At 36.4% G+C, this 19,490-nt stretch overlaps 1 protein-coding gene across 4 annotated transcripts in view; it reads left to right on the plus strand.

Annotated features, from left to right (window-relative positions):
• FRK (fyn related Src family tyrosine kinase) overlaps positions 1-19,490 on the plus strand; it is a 315,749-nt gene that overhangs the window by 84,133 nt on the left and 212,126 nt on the right. For 2 of the 4 annotated variants that reach the window (XM_036317934.1, XM_036317933.1), the window contains exons 6-8: positions 1,419-1,600; positions 3,525-3,690; positions 4,090-7,403. In XM_036317934.1, coding sequence (XP_036173827.1) covers positions 1,419-1,600; positions 3,525-3,690; positions 4,090-4,301 — 560 coding nt within the window. In that variant the 3' untranslated portion in view covers positions 4,302-7,403. Of the gene's footprint in view, positions 1-1,418; positions 1,601-3,524; positions 3,691-4,089; positions 7,404-18,233; positions 18,250-19,490 lie in introns of those variants that run through there. The other 2 variants (XR_004968927.1, XR_004968926.1) reach the window with 2 other exon arrangements.

A 19,490-nucleotide genomic window follows, 5' to 3' on the forward strand; every position in this document is an offset into this window, starting at 1 on the left:
TTCACACCCTAAATGTTGCTGTTTCTCATGTTGCTTTCAAGCAATTTTTTTTTTATTTTTAATGTTTCACTTGTAATGTTTAACTCTGACACATGAACTGTGACTGTTAAATCATTATCTCTAGCTGCCTGCTCTCCCCAGAACTCTAAACTGATATGCTTGTTTTCTTTTAGGCGTTTACATTTGGGTAAGCCACATGCACCTCTAGCTTTACAAATGCTAAACTCTTTAATTCTGATTAGGCAGCAGCAATGATAACAAGAATAGGTGGGGTTTTCTGAGTTCTTTCTAGGTGCCAGGCATGGTTTTAAGTGCTTTACATGTCTTAACCCATTTTAATTCTCATTTTAACAACAGTTATCGCTATGTAGACGAGAGATGAGGCATAGGAGAGTGAAGCAGCTTACCCATGGGCAGGGAAGAAATGTGAGATAGAGCTCTCATCCAAATGCTGGCACTCTGGCTTCACACCAGTCTTTAAACCCCTGCACTATAGTTGCTTCTCAAGTCAGGAGCTGTACCTAAGACTCTGGACCATGAATCCCACACATTTTTCACAATATTTGGCTTATTCAGTCGGGGATAATGATGGTTTAGATTTATATGACAGTTTGTAAATTATTCAGAAAGCTGAACACATCTACTAAGAGTGTGGCAGCTAAATACTACCCAGGGATGGCTGGTCCCATTTCACAAAGTCATCACAAAATAACATTAACCTCTTTTAGTGATCAAACTGACCCTGCTACATGAATTTCCTCTATTTAGTAGTACAGACCTTGAGCAGTAGGAGAAACAAGGTCTATTAAAGGGATGCCAATGACAGGCTAAAAAAGGGAAATTACAAAACGTATCAAACGGAATGGAGTGCAAGTTTAATATATACATTTTATAACTACTGGTAGACCCTTAATTTCTGTTAGTGAGCTAGTTCTTGAGTGCAATGTGATGAAAGAATGAGAGCTTTTCATCAGCCTAGCCATTCAGATTAGCATTGTTTTACAGGTTCAAAGACTAAAACAAACTATGCAATATTTGAAAGACATCCTGAGGTGACCAAGTAACAATTTCCATGAGGAGATGAGACAGTGATGTAAAGTATGGAAAATGGCAAAACTTGGACTCTTTCAGACATTTATAGCTGCTTGGATCATGTGATATTATTGCTTCTTTCTCTGTGTAACACTCATTCAGGGAAGAGCAGACTGCAGCCTTGGATTGCGTTTGGATTCTGAAAATTATTGCCTTATTAACCCATTACAGGAAATAAAAACTTTTATGTGATTATATATATTTTTGCTCAACAGATCAGTGCTATGGTACTTAATCCCATGGAGAGCTCATTTCATCAAGATTCTCAGAATTTACTTCAATAGTTTAAATGTTTCCCAAAATAAATCTTTTCTCTTATTGCCTAGATGATGGTGAATCAAAAATCAATCTGACTCAACAGTTTGACATGGCGGCACAAGTTGCCTCTGGAATGGCCTATCTGGAGTCCCAGAACTACATCCATAGAGACCTGGCTGCCAGAAATGTCCTTGTGGGTGAACATAATATCTACAAAGTGGCAGATTTTGGACTTGCAAGAGTTTTTAAGGTGAATTTGCTTTTGTTTTAATTAGTTTTTTTCTAATGGGTCAAAATCCTAACAGACCAGTAGACTAATAGGTTTACTGTTATTCTTTTTTTTTAAAAAATACTCACCTGAGAAGTGAGGATATTTTTTCCATTGATTTTTAGAGAGAGTGGAAGGGAAGTGGGGGGGGGGGGGGGGGGGGGGGAGAGAGAGAGAGAGAGAGAGAGAGAAAGAGAAAGAGAGAAAGAAGCATTGATTGGTTGGTTCCCGCTCATGTTGAACCTGGGTCAGGGATTGAACCTGAAATCGAGGACTGGAAATCGACCTTTCAACCCTTCGGTCTGTGGGCTGATGCTCTAACCACCAGCCAGGGATGTTATTCTTTAAGACAATGTTTCTCCAAGTTTCTCTGTGGTCCATAGAACACTTTAATAGCCTAGGGCAGTGATGGCGAACCTATGACATGCGTGAACTCATTTTTTGGGTTGATTTTTCTTTGTTAAATGGCATTTAGATATATAAAATAAATATAAAAAATATAAATCTTTGTTTTACTATGGTTGCAAATATCAAAAAAATTCCATATGTGACACGGCACCAGAGTTAATTAGGGTTTTTCAAAATGCTGACACGCCAAGCTCAAAAGGTTCACCATCACTGGCCTAGGGCCTTACAGACAAACTACCTCCTGTTTATAATTCTTCACCAAGGAGAAAGAAATAGAGGAAATAATGATTAACCAGATGGGAGAGTATATAATTAAGTTTGTAGTTGAATTAATGATCTATTTTTCAGTACCGATAGCCTTTGTTTGTCTGCGTCTATTTCCCTTATTAAGAGCAGCACACTTGGTACAGTTACCTGACCTACTTTTGCTCACTTTATGCCAGAGTAATATTCACGCTTCCAGCAATCATGGTCTTTTTAATTCCTGGTCCAAAAGACTTTGATATAGACTATATACTATTCGGTGTTGTTTTTCTTCTCCTCCTCCTCCTCCTCCTCCTCCTCCCCCCTCTTCCTCCCCCTCCCCCTTCTCCTCCCCCTCCTCTTCCTCCTCCCCTCCTCTCCTCCTCCTCTCCTCCTCCTCCTCCTCCTCCTCCTCCTCCTCCTCCTCCTCCTCCTCCTCCTCCTTCTTCTTCTTCTTCTTCTTCTTCTTCTTTATAATGTTTTTTTTTAATTGATTTCAGAGAGGAAGGGAAAGGGAGAGAGACAAACAGCAATGATGAATCATTGATTGGCTGCCTCCTGCATGCCCCACACTGGGGTTCGAGCCCGCAATCTGGGCATATGCCCCGACCAGGAATTGAACCGTGACCTACTGGTTCATAGGTCGATGCTCAACCATTGAATTATGCCAGCCAGGCTAGGTGATTTTCTCTAAATTTAATTTTTTATTTCTAGATTGTACCCTAAAATTATGGGTGTAGGGCATGAAACATAATAAATAAATGATTCTCTTTTGATCTTCATGAATTCATCATTTCTTTTTGTAAATTACTTAGGATCCTAGTGAGTTAATATATTAATTTAATTCATTTGGATGCCACTTTTCAGTGTTAGAATGTGGTTATATGGTAATTATCAAAGTCAATTTCCCTTTAATGCCAGCAGTAAATAATAAACAGACAGCCTTTGCTTTAATTTTTGAAAAATAATTTTCTAAAGACAAGATGTAAAGCCAGTATTATCACACACAAATTCTCCCATATGCAGTAGAATGCTTTCAGTGCTATTTTTAGCACACAGTAGGCTTTCAAGTATTATTTTATTAATAACTTCTCACAGATTTTTTTTAGGCTTGTATCTCAGCTTTGAAATTTGCTACTATGCTCATTTTGAATCTTTTCCCTCTAAATTTTAATGCGAAGCAGGTTATAGATGAATGAGGGTGGCAAAAATATACATCACTTTAACTTAGCTTGATTTCTTAATGCATTAACAGGTAGATAATGAAGACATTTATGAAGCTAAACATGAAACAAAGCTTCCAGTGAAGTGGACTGCACCTGAAGCCATTCGTACTAATAAGTTCAGCATTAAGTCCGATGTGTGGTCATTTGGAATCCTTCTTTTTGAAATCATTACTTATGGCCAAACACCTTATAGTGGTGAGTAATTAATTCTGAAGTAGGCCTTTCTGCTGCAGATCCCTTACTTAGTTGTGACTTTAACAGCTTCACCCAGACTTAGAGGGCAGAGTGGTGAGGATGACCACATCACCTGTCTTTGGGAGCATAAGAGGTAAAATCTGATGATGATGATTTGCATTAATGATGTGGTTTATTGCCTCCTCCTCCTTTGCTCTTGAATTGCAGTCTTATAGACATTACTTGCCACAGGAATTAGTTTAACCTCTGCAACCTGGGAAGAGGATGGTAGACCTCATATCTTCACCACCAAGGAAATCAATTTGCTTTGTAATCTAGAGAGTATAAGTGTCCATTAACTTAATAACCTTATCTTTAACTTGTTTTATTTTTGTTGTTGATTTCATTCAACATTTTTAGGAATGACAAATGCTCAGGTAATCCAGAAGTTGCTTCTTAACTACAGACTCCCTCAACCATCTAACTGTCCACTGCCATTCTACAACATCATGTTGGAGTGCTGGAATGCAGAGCCTAAGAAACGGCCAACATTTGAGGAACTGTATTTGAAACTTGAGGACTATATTGAAGCAGACTCCTCATATTCAGATACAACTAGCTTTGTAAGATGAACAGTAAAGAAGAGAATCAAATAATGAAGTAGAAATGAAGTTCAATAATCAGTCCAGAAATACAACCTTATTAACCAGCTGCAAAATGAGTTTATCTTGACATACTCAAGTGAAAGATCAATTCGGCCATGTATTATAAAAAAAAAAAATTACTTGCACATTTTATTGACTGGACAACACTACAGGACAGTCTAAGATGGCCTATCATTTTCTCACTGCCTGAAAAAAATCAAACACACTAAACGAAGTTATTTTTCTTTTTAAAAGATACTTACATTTCTATTTATTGTTTGAAATGCCGATCAACAGGATCAACAAATGATAGTCAATTTTTACTCAGTGACTGTTGTAGCATTTTCCTGTTTACTGATTAAAGTGGTTATTCATTATTCGTCAGATTGCTGAATCCCATCAGACTGTTATTATGAAGGAATTTGATTGCTTTGCTGCACAGCAGGACCCGTGCTTTGAGATTTTTTCCCTCTTTTTAAATATCCTGCAACTACAATGATGGTAAAGCCATGTTAAATGACTTGATTGTACTTGGAGTAATTGCCCATATTTTTTCCTGTGCATAAAAAATGAAGCAGCTGTTGAGAAAAAGAATTAAAATTTCTCTCATTTTGTAGAAGGAAATGATGGAATTTTCTATACCTCAGTATGTGTCATCTGAGAATCATCTACATTAGTTTTAATCTCTTAATGTTAAGAATCAGATTGCAAAGCTGATGAGTTATTATCTGTGGAAATATGCAAGAAACATCTATTAGCCTGAATATCTGAGAAGTAAGTATCAAAATAGTTTAGAAAAACAAGAGGAGAGCCGTAGGATTGCCATGGCCTACAATTTCTGAAGAATTAAAACAAACAAACAACAACTTACCTTTGACCTATAGATCAGAGTTTAAAATTGGCTACGAAACAGGTCAAGCTCTGAATAATGTCAGACCTTGGTTATGAAACTATATTTTTTGTCTGGTAAGACAAGAGGGTTTTTAATCATCTTAAATGTGCATTAACTTTGGTAAGAATATTACTATCTTCTTAAGCAATGGGTGTGTTAAATTTTGTTCTCCATTAGGTGGTTTTGGACAGTTCTAAAAGGTAGTTGCAAAATCAAATGCATATTCAAAGATTTTCTGATGTAAAGATTAATATGAACAAAACAAGCCAGGAGAAAACAGAAGTGTATTCTGTCACTTCTTTTAAAGGGGAAGAAGAACACATCAAACAGATACAGAAACCCCAATTCAAAGTGGATTAAACAATCACTAAACTTGTAAATTTTCTAACTGGAACACAGGAGGTAGGGACGACTCTAGGCAGAATGCCATTAGCTGCAGTTCAATGATCTTAACTAAAACCCAAGTCCTTTCCCACTCTTCCCTCTGCCACCAGCATTGTCCGAATTCTCACAGTCACGGGTTGCTGCCAGTAGCAGCCGAAGCTCCCTGTTCTCTTCTCATTTGGTAAGAGAGAATGGGAAACTGCTCCCTCTGCATTTTCATCTTACATAAGAATCATTCCTTTTCTGTCCAGACAAATTGGGGTCATATGCCCAGCCCTGGACCAATAATAGGCTTAATGTGAATGTTAAGTGCCAGTTGGTTGGAAATGTGGTCATCTTTTCTGGAGACAAGTTGGGAGGTTAGCTTATCTGAATAAAATTAGAAAATATTAGATGCTGGATATTATTAATTAAAGAGAAAATTCTCTGATAACTTTATATAGCTGATATATATATATATATATATATATAGTAGGTGTGTGTACATTAGCTCAAATTTTTCTGAAACTAAAGTGGGTCATGTGGAGTTAACTATTATAGATCCCCTTGATGCTTTTATGAAGAGAAATTATTTATAAAATAAGGTAACCACTGATATTTTTAATCAGTTGGCTGTGTATAGGACAAGTTCAATTATTGAAAGTCATCCTAATTGTGAACAATGAAATACTATATAACTTATCTTTTTGTAGCAGCTAATAATAATACATTTTTTAGTAAGATCTGATTTTTTAAATGTACAAAGATGATCCTTTCTTGTTTTAATACCACCTGAAATCCATTTAACTTTCTACATTTGATTCTTGGAGATGTTTATGTTCATGGTTCTGTCCAAGCAATGTATTATTCTTGTTTTTACCTGATTGATCGTGGAGAAAAATAATGGATTCAGTTATGAGAAGCAGTAATAGATTTTTAAAAAAACTGACATAAATTTCTTTTTTTGTATAGAATAAAAGGATCAGGAAAAGATAAGTTGAATTTTCCTACAACGAAGCCAGCTCTTGTTAAATTTACCACCCATAAATTGTAGCAAAGCACTTTCTATGTAATGTTTTATTTATGTGATTCAGTTACTTGGAGGTGGTGGTGAGGGATGTGAGTACATAATTTCAATATGGTATTTCAAATATCTTTTGACAAAAACCTAAGAATTTTTGTAATAGGAAAAACTCCAAATTCCGTTAAACCTCTTTTAAGAAGGTTAGGAAGGAAATAGGTTTACCTTACATAAGGTCAAACGAAGCACAGGCACAGACTGGACTCCTAATAGTTGTGGAACCTGAATATTGTGTCATTGAAAAACAAAGGTAAAGTCAAAGTGACCAGCAATCTCAAAACTGGGTTGGAGAATGGGTTTTATAATAATGTTATGGTCATAAGGAAACCCCTCTGATGTGTGGAAATAATTATTGTGTGAAATAATTAATGTGTGAACTGTTTGCTGTGTGAAGACCCCAATACTCTGTAACTTCCAAAATGTGGTGAACGCCCCACTATCTTGATGTGAATGCCCTAAGCCCTTAAAACATAAACACCCTGCTCCTAGCACAAGGCACACCATCTGGCCCACACTGATAAGACACCAGTTGTTTACCACTGGCTATATAAGCAACAGATTTTCTTCAGTGGACATCTCCTGCCTGATGAGAGGAGGACTCCATGTCACTCCGTGAGACAAGCCCCTGATTGACTGCTCTGCTGTGCGAGCCTGAACCAACTGTGGCCACCTGTCTGTCTCCATCTTTGTCGTCCGTCTTTTGGTGTGCATCGCTGGGTGGCCTTTGCTGGAGCCTAGGACCCACTAGGAATAGGTAAATAAACCCTGTGTGATTGCATATTAATTCTGTCTTGTGTGTTCATGTGTTCCAGTTTGGTTCAGCTGTCTAGACATTGAAGTACCAGGGGATAGGCCGTTATTGCTGACTCCTGGTCACCTGCGTTTGTCCCACTAAGTCTAAACAGATAATTAATTAGTTGGGGCATAATTGGGACAATGGAAATGCTTGAAGGACGCCAAAGAACACGCCATGAAGGAAATATCAGGCTTGGCCCATTCATAACGTCTACCTATAACATGTGTCTGCATGGTGATCACATGGTCTGTCTGAGCCTTAAATGACCCATACTCTTTTGATTCTCTGATGACCCAAAGGGAACCATTGCCATTGGAAAGATGCCATTCTGTCACCCAGCTGGAGCTTCCTGGAAGAAGCAGGGCCCAGATGGTGATCCATGGCTTTGCCAAGCATATGCTCTACCTGTAGTAATGTTTTCTATGGTCTAGTTGAACATATGGTTTCTAGACCTGACAGCCTGGTGGGTAATGTGCCTGTAGTAACTTTTCAGGATTTTTTGAAAAGATATATTATGTGAACCAGAGTGGTGGTAACTTAGACACTTACTTAAATTGTGTCACTGTATTCATCCATTGAGGAAAGCTACTCTTAGAAAGAGTAGATGAGGTTTGTATACATGGGTATTGGAATTACCTGTGGGCTCGTCTGGAAATGTTTAGTTTTTATATTTCCCAGCATCATTACAGAGAAGTTTTGGTCTAAAATCTTCAACATGATTAAAATTAAAAAAATAAATAAAATCTTCAACATGATTAAAAAGTTCAGTGTCATAGGAAAATAAAGAAAGCTGGGAAGTTTGGTGGAGAATACTTACACATCTTTTAAATCCATGACCCCAACAATATTTTAATTTTCATAGTCATTCTTTCACTGCCTATATTGTCCCATTATATTCCTTTAGAGTTTTCCTTTTTTATATTAAGGGTGTGATAGCAAATCTTTTAAATTATTTAATAAATTAAGAAATATTAAGAAATAAACTGGAGAATAAAAAAGGTATGCAAACCCTGAATTTCAGAATCTTTAACCAGCTTAGCTTCAATCTGTACTCAGATGGTACTATTCACATAGGAGTTCTAAGATTAAGTCATAAGGAATGAGACATCCAATTATTTCCATTTACTCTTCTTGCCTGGGTTTATCCATTGGTCATCTAAAGAAACAGACTTCATGTAATGTCTTTTTTATCCTCATGGAAAACAATCCGCTCTTTCAGAAAAGGGTAGCAAACATCAAACATGCCTTAAGTATCTCATATGTGTATTGTTGTGCAGGGGTCTCAAGTCATATAACATAATAACCGCAAAATCATAGGGAAAAATGGTTAAAAGCAACTAAAATTGATCGGTTTGGAAGAAGTTAAACATTTTCTAGTAATAGCTTCCTGAAATTTAAAAATGGAGGCTTTGATTGCACTATTTGTGAAACATAAAGTAGCTTATTAACCAAATTATGTTTAAAGTATATGGCCCACATGTTTTTCAGAATAAAATGTATTATAGCTTTTTTAAATACTATTTTTAAATCTTTTTAAAATATACATTTAATTATAAATTCAAACAGTGAGAAACAAAGCCAATTAGCTAGATTAGTATACTTTGAAGTTACACAGTGAGATTTTTGTCTCTAAAATATGTATTTCTATATTGCACCCTTTAATAATATTTATTGTATTACTGTATGCAATAATTGTATAATTACATGTGAAAATATATTACATATGATTAATTGTATGTAGCAAAAAAGGATTAAAAACCCCCCTTTTAATTGTGCCACTTGTTATAATGTTATTACTTACCATGGCTCAAATACAACTATTTAATTTTTAAAATGTTTTCTATTTCTGTGTTCTTTACAATACTCAGAAAAGGACTTTTCATGAAAATATATTTTACCCTAAGAGTTCTATCTTTATTCACATGGAATTTGTTCATCATGCTAGTTATCTCTGACTACCCTCAGATTCCCCAGACCATCTAGAAGTCCTCTCATTTTGTCTCCTCACATCTCAGAATAGGGCTCTACCAACATCTAATGCAGTGATGGCGAACCTTTTGAGCTCGGCCTGTCAGCATTTTGAAAACCCTAACTTAACTCTGGTGCCGTGTCACATATAGAAATTTTTTGATATTTGCAACCATAGTAAAACAAAGATTTATATTTTTTATATTTATTTTATATATTTAAATGCCATTTAACAAAGAAAAATCAACCAAAAAAATGAGTTCGTGTGTCACCTCTGACACGCGTGTCATAGGTTCGCCATCACTGATCTAATGCATCCCATTGGCTCTGTTCTTCCCCTGTCTTGGAATGGTTAGTCTTCCAGGCTGGTATGTTGGGTGGGATGAACTGCATGGCTGATGACTGTATATTAAAGTTTTGGATTTTAAAACTCAAGAGACAAGAATTTGATTGTTGTTTATCTAATTTTTACTGTAATAATCACCCCTTTAGATGCCTCATGGTCTGGTAGCCTGATGTGGGGAAACCAAAGCATAACAAAATATCTGGGGGGAAATCAATGAATATCTTAAAATATCCAATCACACATGGAAATTAAACAAAAATTACACAAATAATTACTTAACTATGTTTGTGTTGAGTGTTACTAGTGTAAAGAAGAAATATGGGATGCTATGGGAGTGCTATAATGAGTACCCATAACCAGGTCCAGGGAGTTGAGAGGAATGCAGAAAGTAATGTTTAACTGTGGTCTGACGGAAGAGAAAGTGTTCACTAGCTCCTGGGAGACGATAGGCACAGCAAAGACAAGGACACTGCATTGACAAAGAGCATGGCACCACTGAAGAACTGAAAGAAAATCAGTTTTCCTGCCGTGTATGGAGCGAGGAGGAAAGGTACAAGTTAGGGCGGGCTGGGCAAGCCCTGTCTCAGTCATGGGGATTGTGTAGTAATATTCTAAATCCTAATGGGCAGATATAGAAAGCTTTTAAACTGGTAGCATGACCTGATTTGAATTTTTGAAATATTATTTTCACTAATATATGGAGAATGGATATGAGGAGACAATTTACTAGAAGGACCAATTGTCAGGGGGAGAGATGATGGTCAGGTGAATGGAGGGCAGAGGACAGAGAAAACAATAAACACGTGTGAGACTTTTGGAGGTGGAATGAGCAGCATCTGATCACTGTTTGGCTCTGTGGGTATGGAATAGTTAGGAATCAAGGATGACTTCACATGTCCTCTAGGAGCAACAAAATATGGAACGACAAAGAAGAAGCAGGTAAGGGGGATGGCGATCCTAGGAGCTAGTTAGCTGGTTAGTTATTATGAAACATCCAACTTGAGATGTTAATTAAGGGGTTGTATATTTGCACCTGGAGCTCAGAATAAAAGTATGAAGCCAACCGTAAGGTAAGGAGGAGTTTGCGTAAGAAAACCACGTGAGGGAAGGAGACCACTGAGGGAGAGAGTGGAGAATGAGAAACATTTGCCACTGAAGAGATGAGGCATTAAAAGTTAGGTGGAAAAGATGAAGCCAGAGGAGAGGTGGGAAGTCAGGAGAGCAAAAGTTTTCCACTAGCTTTTGGCAACTTGGCAACCCTTTGGATGTGCACTTTCACTGGAGAAGTGGGATCGACAGGGAAACTGAGGTGGACTGAGGCACAAGCTAAAGGTGAGAGGGTGCAGCATCTATGGCCCTGGTGGCTTTTCCCATATGTGGCTGTGAATATAAGAGAAGACAGGCAGAAACTAATAGTGACTGTGGGATTCAGAGCGGAGTGTGTGTGTTCCTAAAACTCAGAGAGACTAGATCTTGTTTGAAAGCTGTTAGTATGGTTGTTGGAAGTTATTTCAGCAGGAGCAGAGAACACAGGGTAGGAACATTTTGCGACTCACATACTGAAAGAATAACTGCTGTTCTGCTTATTGAATGTGTATGGGTTTTATAATATGGATATTTAGTTGTTAAATGAAATATCATTGTTTTAGGGGGATTAAAGCCAGGAATGTAGCAAAAACTTATTTTGGACTAATACACCTCTTATTGCAGGATTATTTGTTTATGGTTTACTTTCTTACCTGTTTTCCCAAGGTTGATCTTGTTTGCTACTATTTCTGTGTGTAGATTGGTAGCTTTTCTTTAGAAATGTGTTGCCTGGCAGGTGTGGCTCAGTTGATTGAGCAGCGTCCCAGGCATTGATCTCCAGGGGCTTGCAGGAGGCAGCCAATCAATATTTTTCTCCCTCCTTCTGTTTCTAAAATCAATAAAAACATACTTTCTTAAAAAATGAAGTCTTATCTGGATTATAGAAACAGGAATAAAAAGGAAAAATTCAAGTAATTCTGAGTAAAATATCGATTAATTTTCCTTGAATATGGGTGTCAGGCCTAATTGTTTAAAATGAAATAATATGGCTCATTGCAGATGAATGATGAAACCCATTTAAGAGCATGCTAGAATAGTGCCAAGGAGGTGGTAAGAAGCTGAGGTTTTAATATTTCAGGAGGAATACATTTGAACCACCACGAAGAATATAATTATAAGAAAAAGTAAGAGGGGAAAAAGGAAAATTAAAAAAAAAGCAAGTCTATTTTAAGAAAATGTATCTTCAAAGTCTTAGGAGAAATGTTTTTAGGAGATAAAGAAATCTGCTTAATCAATTTATGCATAATGCAGAAACATTCTTATTTGACTTTAAAATATCCTTAGTTCAAACCTTAAGTTGTAAGATCTGAGTCAGACGGAAGTGATTTTGCAATAAAATCTTTCTTGGGCATTATCTTCATCAATCTATTTTCACAGAAGGACAGACTTTTAGAGCTGGTAGGAACCTTGGAGATCATATAGTCAGTTTCTCAGGAATTCCTCCCCTTCTTTTGGAGCAAAACTCAGAAGCCAAAATAATAAAAAGCAAGAGATATTTAGTCATTTGAGAGATTTTCTTTTCAAATAAAACTGCTTGGTAGACTCTTTAAATCCTTGCAGAATTGTTTGCAAATCTTCAAGAAAAGGCTTGGCATAAATAAGATTGCCTCAAGTTAATTGTCTTTTCCTTGTATTTTAGAAAAACTTATGGCACTTAATTTGGAGGATGGCAAAGAGAAAGTTCAAGACTTGATTTTGTGGCTGCACATTAAAAATATTTTAAAGCATGCAAGATATGCAATGCTGTGCAAATAGGAATGCCTGTAATGAAGACATTGATTATAGATTACAATACAATACTCCAGCTTTAGAGAAATACAAAATTGCATAGTTCACTTCTCACTGAATCCTAATTATCTACGTAATATTGAGTGCGCCTTACCAAAGTATAGCTAAGGGCACATAGCTCTCATGAATGTTCCTTTTTTTGATATATGGATATATATGTATTTTTATAATGCACATTGAATATCTTCCCATATACCCAATTATATTTCAAAAGAACTGAAAAACTTTTTATATATCTTTGCTTGCTTTCTTTGGTTATTCACTCTTAACAAAGAAGTGTGAATAGACGTCTATATAATTAATTTATTAAAATTATAGACATTTAGATTGTTATGAATATAAAATATTAAAACATTTTCAATACTAACTCAAAAAAGTGACAACTAATCATAGTTCATTTTTTCAATCATAGGATAGTTATTATCATACCAGTGAAAAGTTGTGCAATTTCTTCCCACTGTACTTTAGAATTTTTAGTTCAGTGAAACTGATACGTTGTTTGTGGCATTAATTCTACTTAATTTGGAACCTTAGAATAATTTTATTTTTTCTTATTAAATTTTAATGCATTTTCAGCATAAACTTTAAATATATTAATATGTCAAATATTGATTTTCTGTTAACATTTTAAGGCTATCTAAATCACACTGATACTTTTTGGTGGATCTGAAAACCAGTTGATCTGTACATTATTATCTGTTCAATATTATGATTTAAAGCTAATTTGTTGACTAAAGAATACTTATATCTTTCAGGTTTATTCTATTATGATAATTAGGTTTCTAATACTGTGAAGAAGACTTAGAAAGATTTATTTAATGATACAATTATATTTTCTTTTTCATTTTTGACATCACTTGTTTATATTCTGACTATCTCTTACATAGTGAGAAGGTTTTAATAAAGGACAGCATTACTTGGTTAATACTGGAAAAATATCAATGGAAGGTTGACTTTACATTTTGTTGGTCTTATTGTTTTGGGGTTAAGATGGATGAAAAAGTATAGAATGTTAGAATCCTGGGATAGTTCTGACAGACTGCTGTGCTAAGAAAATTTTGCCTTTGGGCCCATTTAAGAAAACACTTGATTTACCTACAGAATAAGCTTTAAGAGACATGATTATAACTACTAAGTAGTTCCAGGAAAAGGGTGAATGTTCTCTGAGGGATTTAGGATTTTTCTTCTTTATGCATCTTACAGGGGTTGTCCTATTCTTCCTACTTCATAGTCCTTATGTGTGGCAGAGGGTGGGAATGAGAGCACAGGAAAAATATAAAAAGAGAACTAGAAAGAAGAAAAATGTAGGTAAGCAGCAAGATGGTGAGCTAGTCTGAGAAAATGAGTTCTTCCCTCTTGAGACTACATGGTCAGATTTATAGCCTCTATTTCAGTCTTAGCTAGAGATTTACTGATAGATCTTTGCCGAGTTAAATCACTTAATTCTATAAGCCTTTATTTTGCTCTTGGTAAAATATTATTGTTAGTATTTATGAATTGCAATGAGGGTTTCATAAACATAAAGCCATGAATATTTCATGAAGATCTTGAGATAGTTGGAGCTAAGTCTGTGTTAGCAAAGACAGCCGACTCTCAAATAGCACTCAATGGGGTATGTGTGGAGAACTTAGTTCTGGACTGCTATCCCCTTGCCACATCATATATTTCTGAGCTGTCTCCCTTCACAAGTTAGTCAGGGTGTAGTTAAGGAAAGCAATCTAATTTAATTTTAAGTTGGCAATCAATCTCCTGCTATGAAGGTTGAGATATAAGGCGGTAGGGGAGTGGTAAAGGAGGAACTGCTTTGAGCTTTCATTCAATCATCAGTCCAACACTTATTTAGCATCTGTTTCTTGTAGGGATCAGGTTAGAGCTTGGGAATAAGAATATGAATAATAGAGGAGGCCCTGTGTGGTTACATGATAAAGCTTTGGATCTAGACTCACTGGATCTGAATTCTAGATTTAGTTACTGGTTGTCAGCCTTGAGCATGTTACTTAATCTCTTACTTGTTACCTGTTTTCTTATGTGAAAAATAAGAGACTACAGACTTGTTTTTAGAATCAAGTGAGAAAAACAATTTAAACAGTACCTGGCATATGGCTATATACATGCAATACATATTAACTATGAGGATCCAGTCTTTGTCCTCTATGACAGTCAGTCATCTATGGGGAATATTGAAAAGTAACTAATGACTTTAGCATAGTGTATGTAGCAAGTATTTTTACCCAGACATACATAGGCTCTTATGGCTTAGGAGACACACTGAAATCAGACAGTAAGAAGAGGATGTCAATACCAGGTTTTGAAGGGAAATTGCATGCTAAACCGAGGACCCTCTATTCTGGCCTGAAAAAATATTGTATACAATGTATAGGCTTCTAGTCTGAATTTTGGGCTCAAGAGATCTATGTGCCAGAAGTTCTAATTAGGGTTTTCTACCCGTGACCCCTCTCTTAAGACATGAAAGAAGTTAGTTTCACATTTTTAGCTTTTAACCTTTTTAGTCTATCAAATATTTAGTTTAGTTCATAGGGATCCCTTTATCTCATCAAAAATTTAAAAGTTAGTTTTATGTTTAATGTATTTTTATCTACCTTCATTAGCTATTTTCTCAAATTATTATACTTTCTGAATTTTATTGCTCTTTTAAAATTTAATCTATTTCTTTAGAGAATTTCTTGGCCCTCATAAAATATGTTTACTTGCCTCATTTTTCCCCTTCAAATCTGGCATGTAATGTGGAAGAGAAAGTGCTGATTTAGGAGAGCCAGTTCTAGGGTAGTAAATGCAGCAGAATGGGGCTTGGTAGGGAGAACTCAGTATGTGGAGGAGGCCTGTTTCCTAACTCCATTATCTTGAGCTGACCAATCACTCTACCTGATTTTTAAAATTTTCTAAAATAGGAGAATCACATGGAAGAGCAAATATGGAAGTGGCTGGCACACAGAAAGTTCTGAACGATACAAGTTGAATCTAGTTCATGCTCATGAACAGACTAACCTTGCAGTTTGCGATGGTTTCCTCATCCTAGATAGAGCTAGCCTCACATCACGGATGACCAACTTTTAGCATAGTGTGGGCACATAGTAGGCGATCAATACATATTACCTGCTTGAATAAATGAAAGTGAGGCAAACCTCCACAACTAAAATTACAGCTTTTGGCTTCTCAGCAGATGGTGAGTTAAACATTCCTTGAAGGGAATACTAAAGACGCTGTCATTTGCTTATAACCAGATCTGCTGGTGTAACTTTCTGTCTCCAGTTAAGACATCAGAGTAAATGTGAAGAATGTAGCCTGAAAGCCAAATCAAAAGATGATTTCCATTAGTCATCTATTCACAACTCTATTTCTACAAAATAATCAGATGGTGTTGAGTCTTCCTTTGAAATCTTTCCTACAGGGAAGGACAGGACAGAGTTCCTGACTCATCCTTTAGAATACCTGCTTCCGGGATAAATAAAAACATACGGATTAAATTCATTTTCCTTCAGGACTGAATATTTTGAGTAATCTTTATCTCCATTCCTTGCCTGTGATGTGAAATCAAAGAAGTTACCTGTGGTTGGAATCAATAGAGACAGAATTTAGTGTGAATATGGATCATCTCACTTACATAAGCTAGATGAAAGAAGAACTCTTGTTATCTCAAATTTCATCCATGCTAAGAATAAAATTAAGTACACATGAAGCCTGCTATTGATGTCAGGACAGGAAATGGTCTGTCGAATGTTAAACTGAGAAGTTTCCACACTATGAGCTGCTTCTATAGGCAGACCTTCCTGAACCATAAAGGAAATTTTCAGGTCAAACACATTTATTATTATAACCTAATTCAGTTACCCTCAGGCTAAGTTTTCACTCAAGGTCTGAGGATGATTCACTATTAATTCTTCCCCATTTCAGGGATGGATGTTGTAGAGCAAGTGAAATGATCATTCATTCATTTTTCAATCAAGGTCTATGTATTGAGTGCTTTTTATGTGCCAAGTATTTTCTAGGCTTTGAGGATAATGGGGCAAACAAAAGTTTCTGCACCATATTCTAAGGGTGATTCATCTCTTAACCTTACTCTGACCCAGTATTCCTGCCTGAGTCCTGCACTTTCTACAACCAAAAGGACAATACCATGGGCATGTAAAGGTGAAACGGAGCTAAAATGTCTGTAATTATGTAGTTAATCTTCTAAGTTCTAAAAGACTCTAAATGTCTATTTACACTGCTGTGTGGCTGGGTTTTTTCTCAAACCAAATTCCAAGGGCTTCATTGTTTCAAGTCGGTCTCAACATCCCTATGCCTAGAAAACACACTTGACACTCCCATCTTCTGGTTAAATAAAGATTACCAGATTTTTTTTTTCTTCCTAAAAAAATTCCAGATGCATTTATGAAATGATCTAAGTGCCTATGGTTATTATTTTTGCAAAAAAATGTAATGCACCAAAGCTTAGATTATCATAGTTTATATTAAGGGAACTACTGTAGGGCACTGTTGACAAGTTATAGGTCTTATAAAAGAGAAACTAAAATACCAGCCCTGTTGATGTCTGGACAAGCATTTCACTCAATTCTACTGTGAGGATGGATCTAGCTGAGTTTTTTCAATTGCAGTGTTTGTGTGGTTCTAACCACCGCCACAACAACAAACCTCTGTGATCTTTTAAACATCTAATCAGTAGACCTAAGCTGAGAAGGGCCTTATGAAACTTCTTGCTGCCAAACAACTTAGAGCCTATCTTGGATTGTGCATCTCCAACACTTTGCGGACACACCCCGTATGGGGATTGTACTCTAGACAGCAATTGTGCTGCATAGGTACGTGTGACTCTCCTAGAATTACTCAGTGTACAGCCCACTCCATCTCCCAGTAGAGATGTGTCTCTAAAACCTTCAAGTTTAAAATTGATCTCCTTTTGTCTGTTATGTTTTTCATTCCTCAACTTTTCTGACTTCTCTGATAAAGCAGGATATTTAGATATTTGTTTAATTCACCCTTTCCCAAGTTTGTCTTTAAAACTAGTGAGACTCATTTGCTTAACCATATAGTGATCGCTATCAAATGATCTTCCCCCTTTTTATTATATTTATCTTTTTTTTTTTTTACCAGTGGACTCAAAGGCAGATCTCTACCTCCTAATAAAGTCAAATGAACAGTTTAAGCCTCAAAATGGATGAGAAATTTGTTTCAAGTGAAATGTGGGCTAGGAAAGTGGGTTATTGAAAATATTCACTAGTAAAATTATGGCATTGGCACATAAAAATAGTAATAAAAATGGGGCGGCGCTCAGCAAATGTCATGTTCCTTTTATCAAACCTCTTTTTCTTTTTTTGTTCCATAAAAGTGGGTATTTCTTAAGATTTGCTTCTGGGTTTTCTGTTTGGACTTTCTGTTCATCTCTAAAATCACTTCGGCTAAAGTTCTGGTCCAGGGTTTTGGCTTGAAATATCATCTGTATCTGGATTCAATAACTAGGAGTGTCCACCAGATACTTCACCGGTTAATCTCTGCTTGCCATCAGGTTCTCTCTACCCTGCTTTGTGCCGGAGGAAGCTGCATCACCCTGGCTCATTGCTTTGGCCTCGGGTTAAACAATGGAAGGATGGGAGGAAAGTGAGTTGGGGTAATGATTTCTCTTCCCTCTCACAGCTGAACCAGGATTCAGGCTTCAGCTCCTGTTGGCCTACACCTTCTCTACCACCATAGCTTTCAATGGGTTCTGGGAACATCACTTCTTCCTCCTGCTTCTTTGTATCTGCAGCTTCCTTCTGTTGCTAGTTTGTGTGACTCTCTATTTCTTCTGAGTCCCTTAATCCTGCCTACACTCTGGATCCAGACAGAGGCAACTTCTCACTGGGTACCAAGAATCATGTTAAGTGTTAGAGATTCAATGTTGAACAAAACAGGTAATTTTTTTAGTCCTAGTGTGTGGGTATGATCAATAAACTAGTAAACTAAAAGTAAAAACAACAATTACCATTTGTGGTGAGATTTATGGTAGCAATAGGCGTATAAAGGACAGGCAGATGTGGGGATTGGATGCTGAGTTAATTTAGACAAGGATATATGTTCCTGTGGGGATAACAAATGTGGTAAGACATCAATGATTATAAGCTAGACATTTGAAGGACAGTAGGAAAAAATCAGCAAATACAAAGGGCCTGAGGCAGGAAAGAGTTGGTGATACTTCAATCTATATCTGAAAAGGCCTCATATTTAAATTCTCTTCTTACATCTGAAATCTTTCATAGATAAATATTTATTTATTGGACGAAGAGTTAGATCATGCTTGCCATGTACTAGACACCATTGTAAATATTTCACATGATCTCATTTAATCCTCATTAAAATCTTTTTAAAAAGACGCTATTTTCTCCACTTGATAGAGGAGGAAACTGGCACAGAAAACCAGTGTCCTATTGTCATCTCAGACTTGGCAAACCCAGGGCTAATTGTATTATGTCTAATTCTATCAGCTTTATTACACCAATGGGATTTTTGCTATCTCAGTCACACAGCATAGGAACTTTGATATTGCACTTGGTTTTTAAAATCTCCCCTTTATCAGGCATGGATTCTTGTCAATCGTCCCTTCAACACATCTCATATATGTCACTATCTGTTTATTCAAATCCTAGTGCAAGCCCACTTTCTCTGTCCTGGATCACTGGGTTACTGTCCTCCCTGCCTCAGAAGGTGAAAATCTGAAGAAGCTGCCAGATTGTTTCTTTCTAGAAAACCTTTTATAAAACCATTAAAGTCCTCACAATTCTGACCCAGAGGACACGATTAGAGTGCTTTGCAATCTGGCTCTGTTCTCTTTGTCCTTAATCTCCTGTTTTTTCAACTTGGGT

Source organism: Myotis myotis, unplaced genomic scaffold (assembly GCF_014108235.1).
Source record: "Myotis myotis isolate mMyoMyo1 unplaced genomic scaffold, mMyoMyo1.p scaffold_m19_p_7, whole genome shotgun sequence".
NCBI classification, from domain to species: domain Eukaryota; kingdom Metazoa; phylum Chordata; class Mammalia; order Chiroptera; family Vespertilionidae; genus Myotis; species Myotis myotis.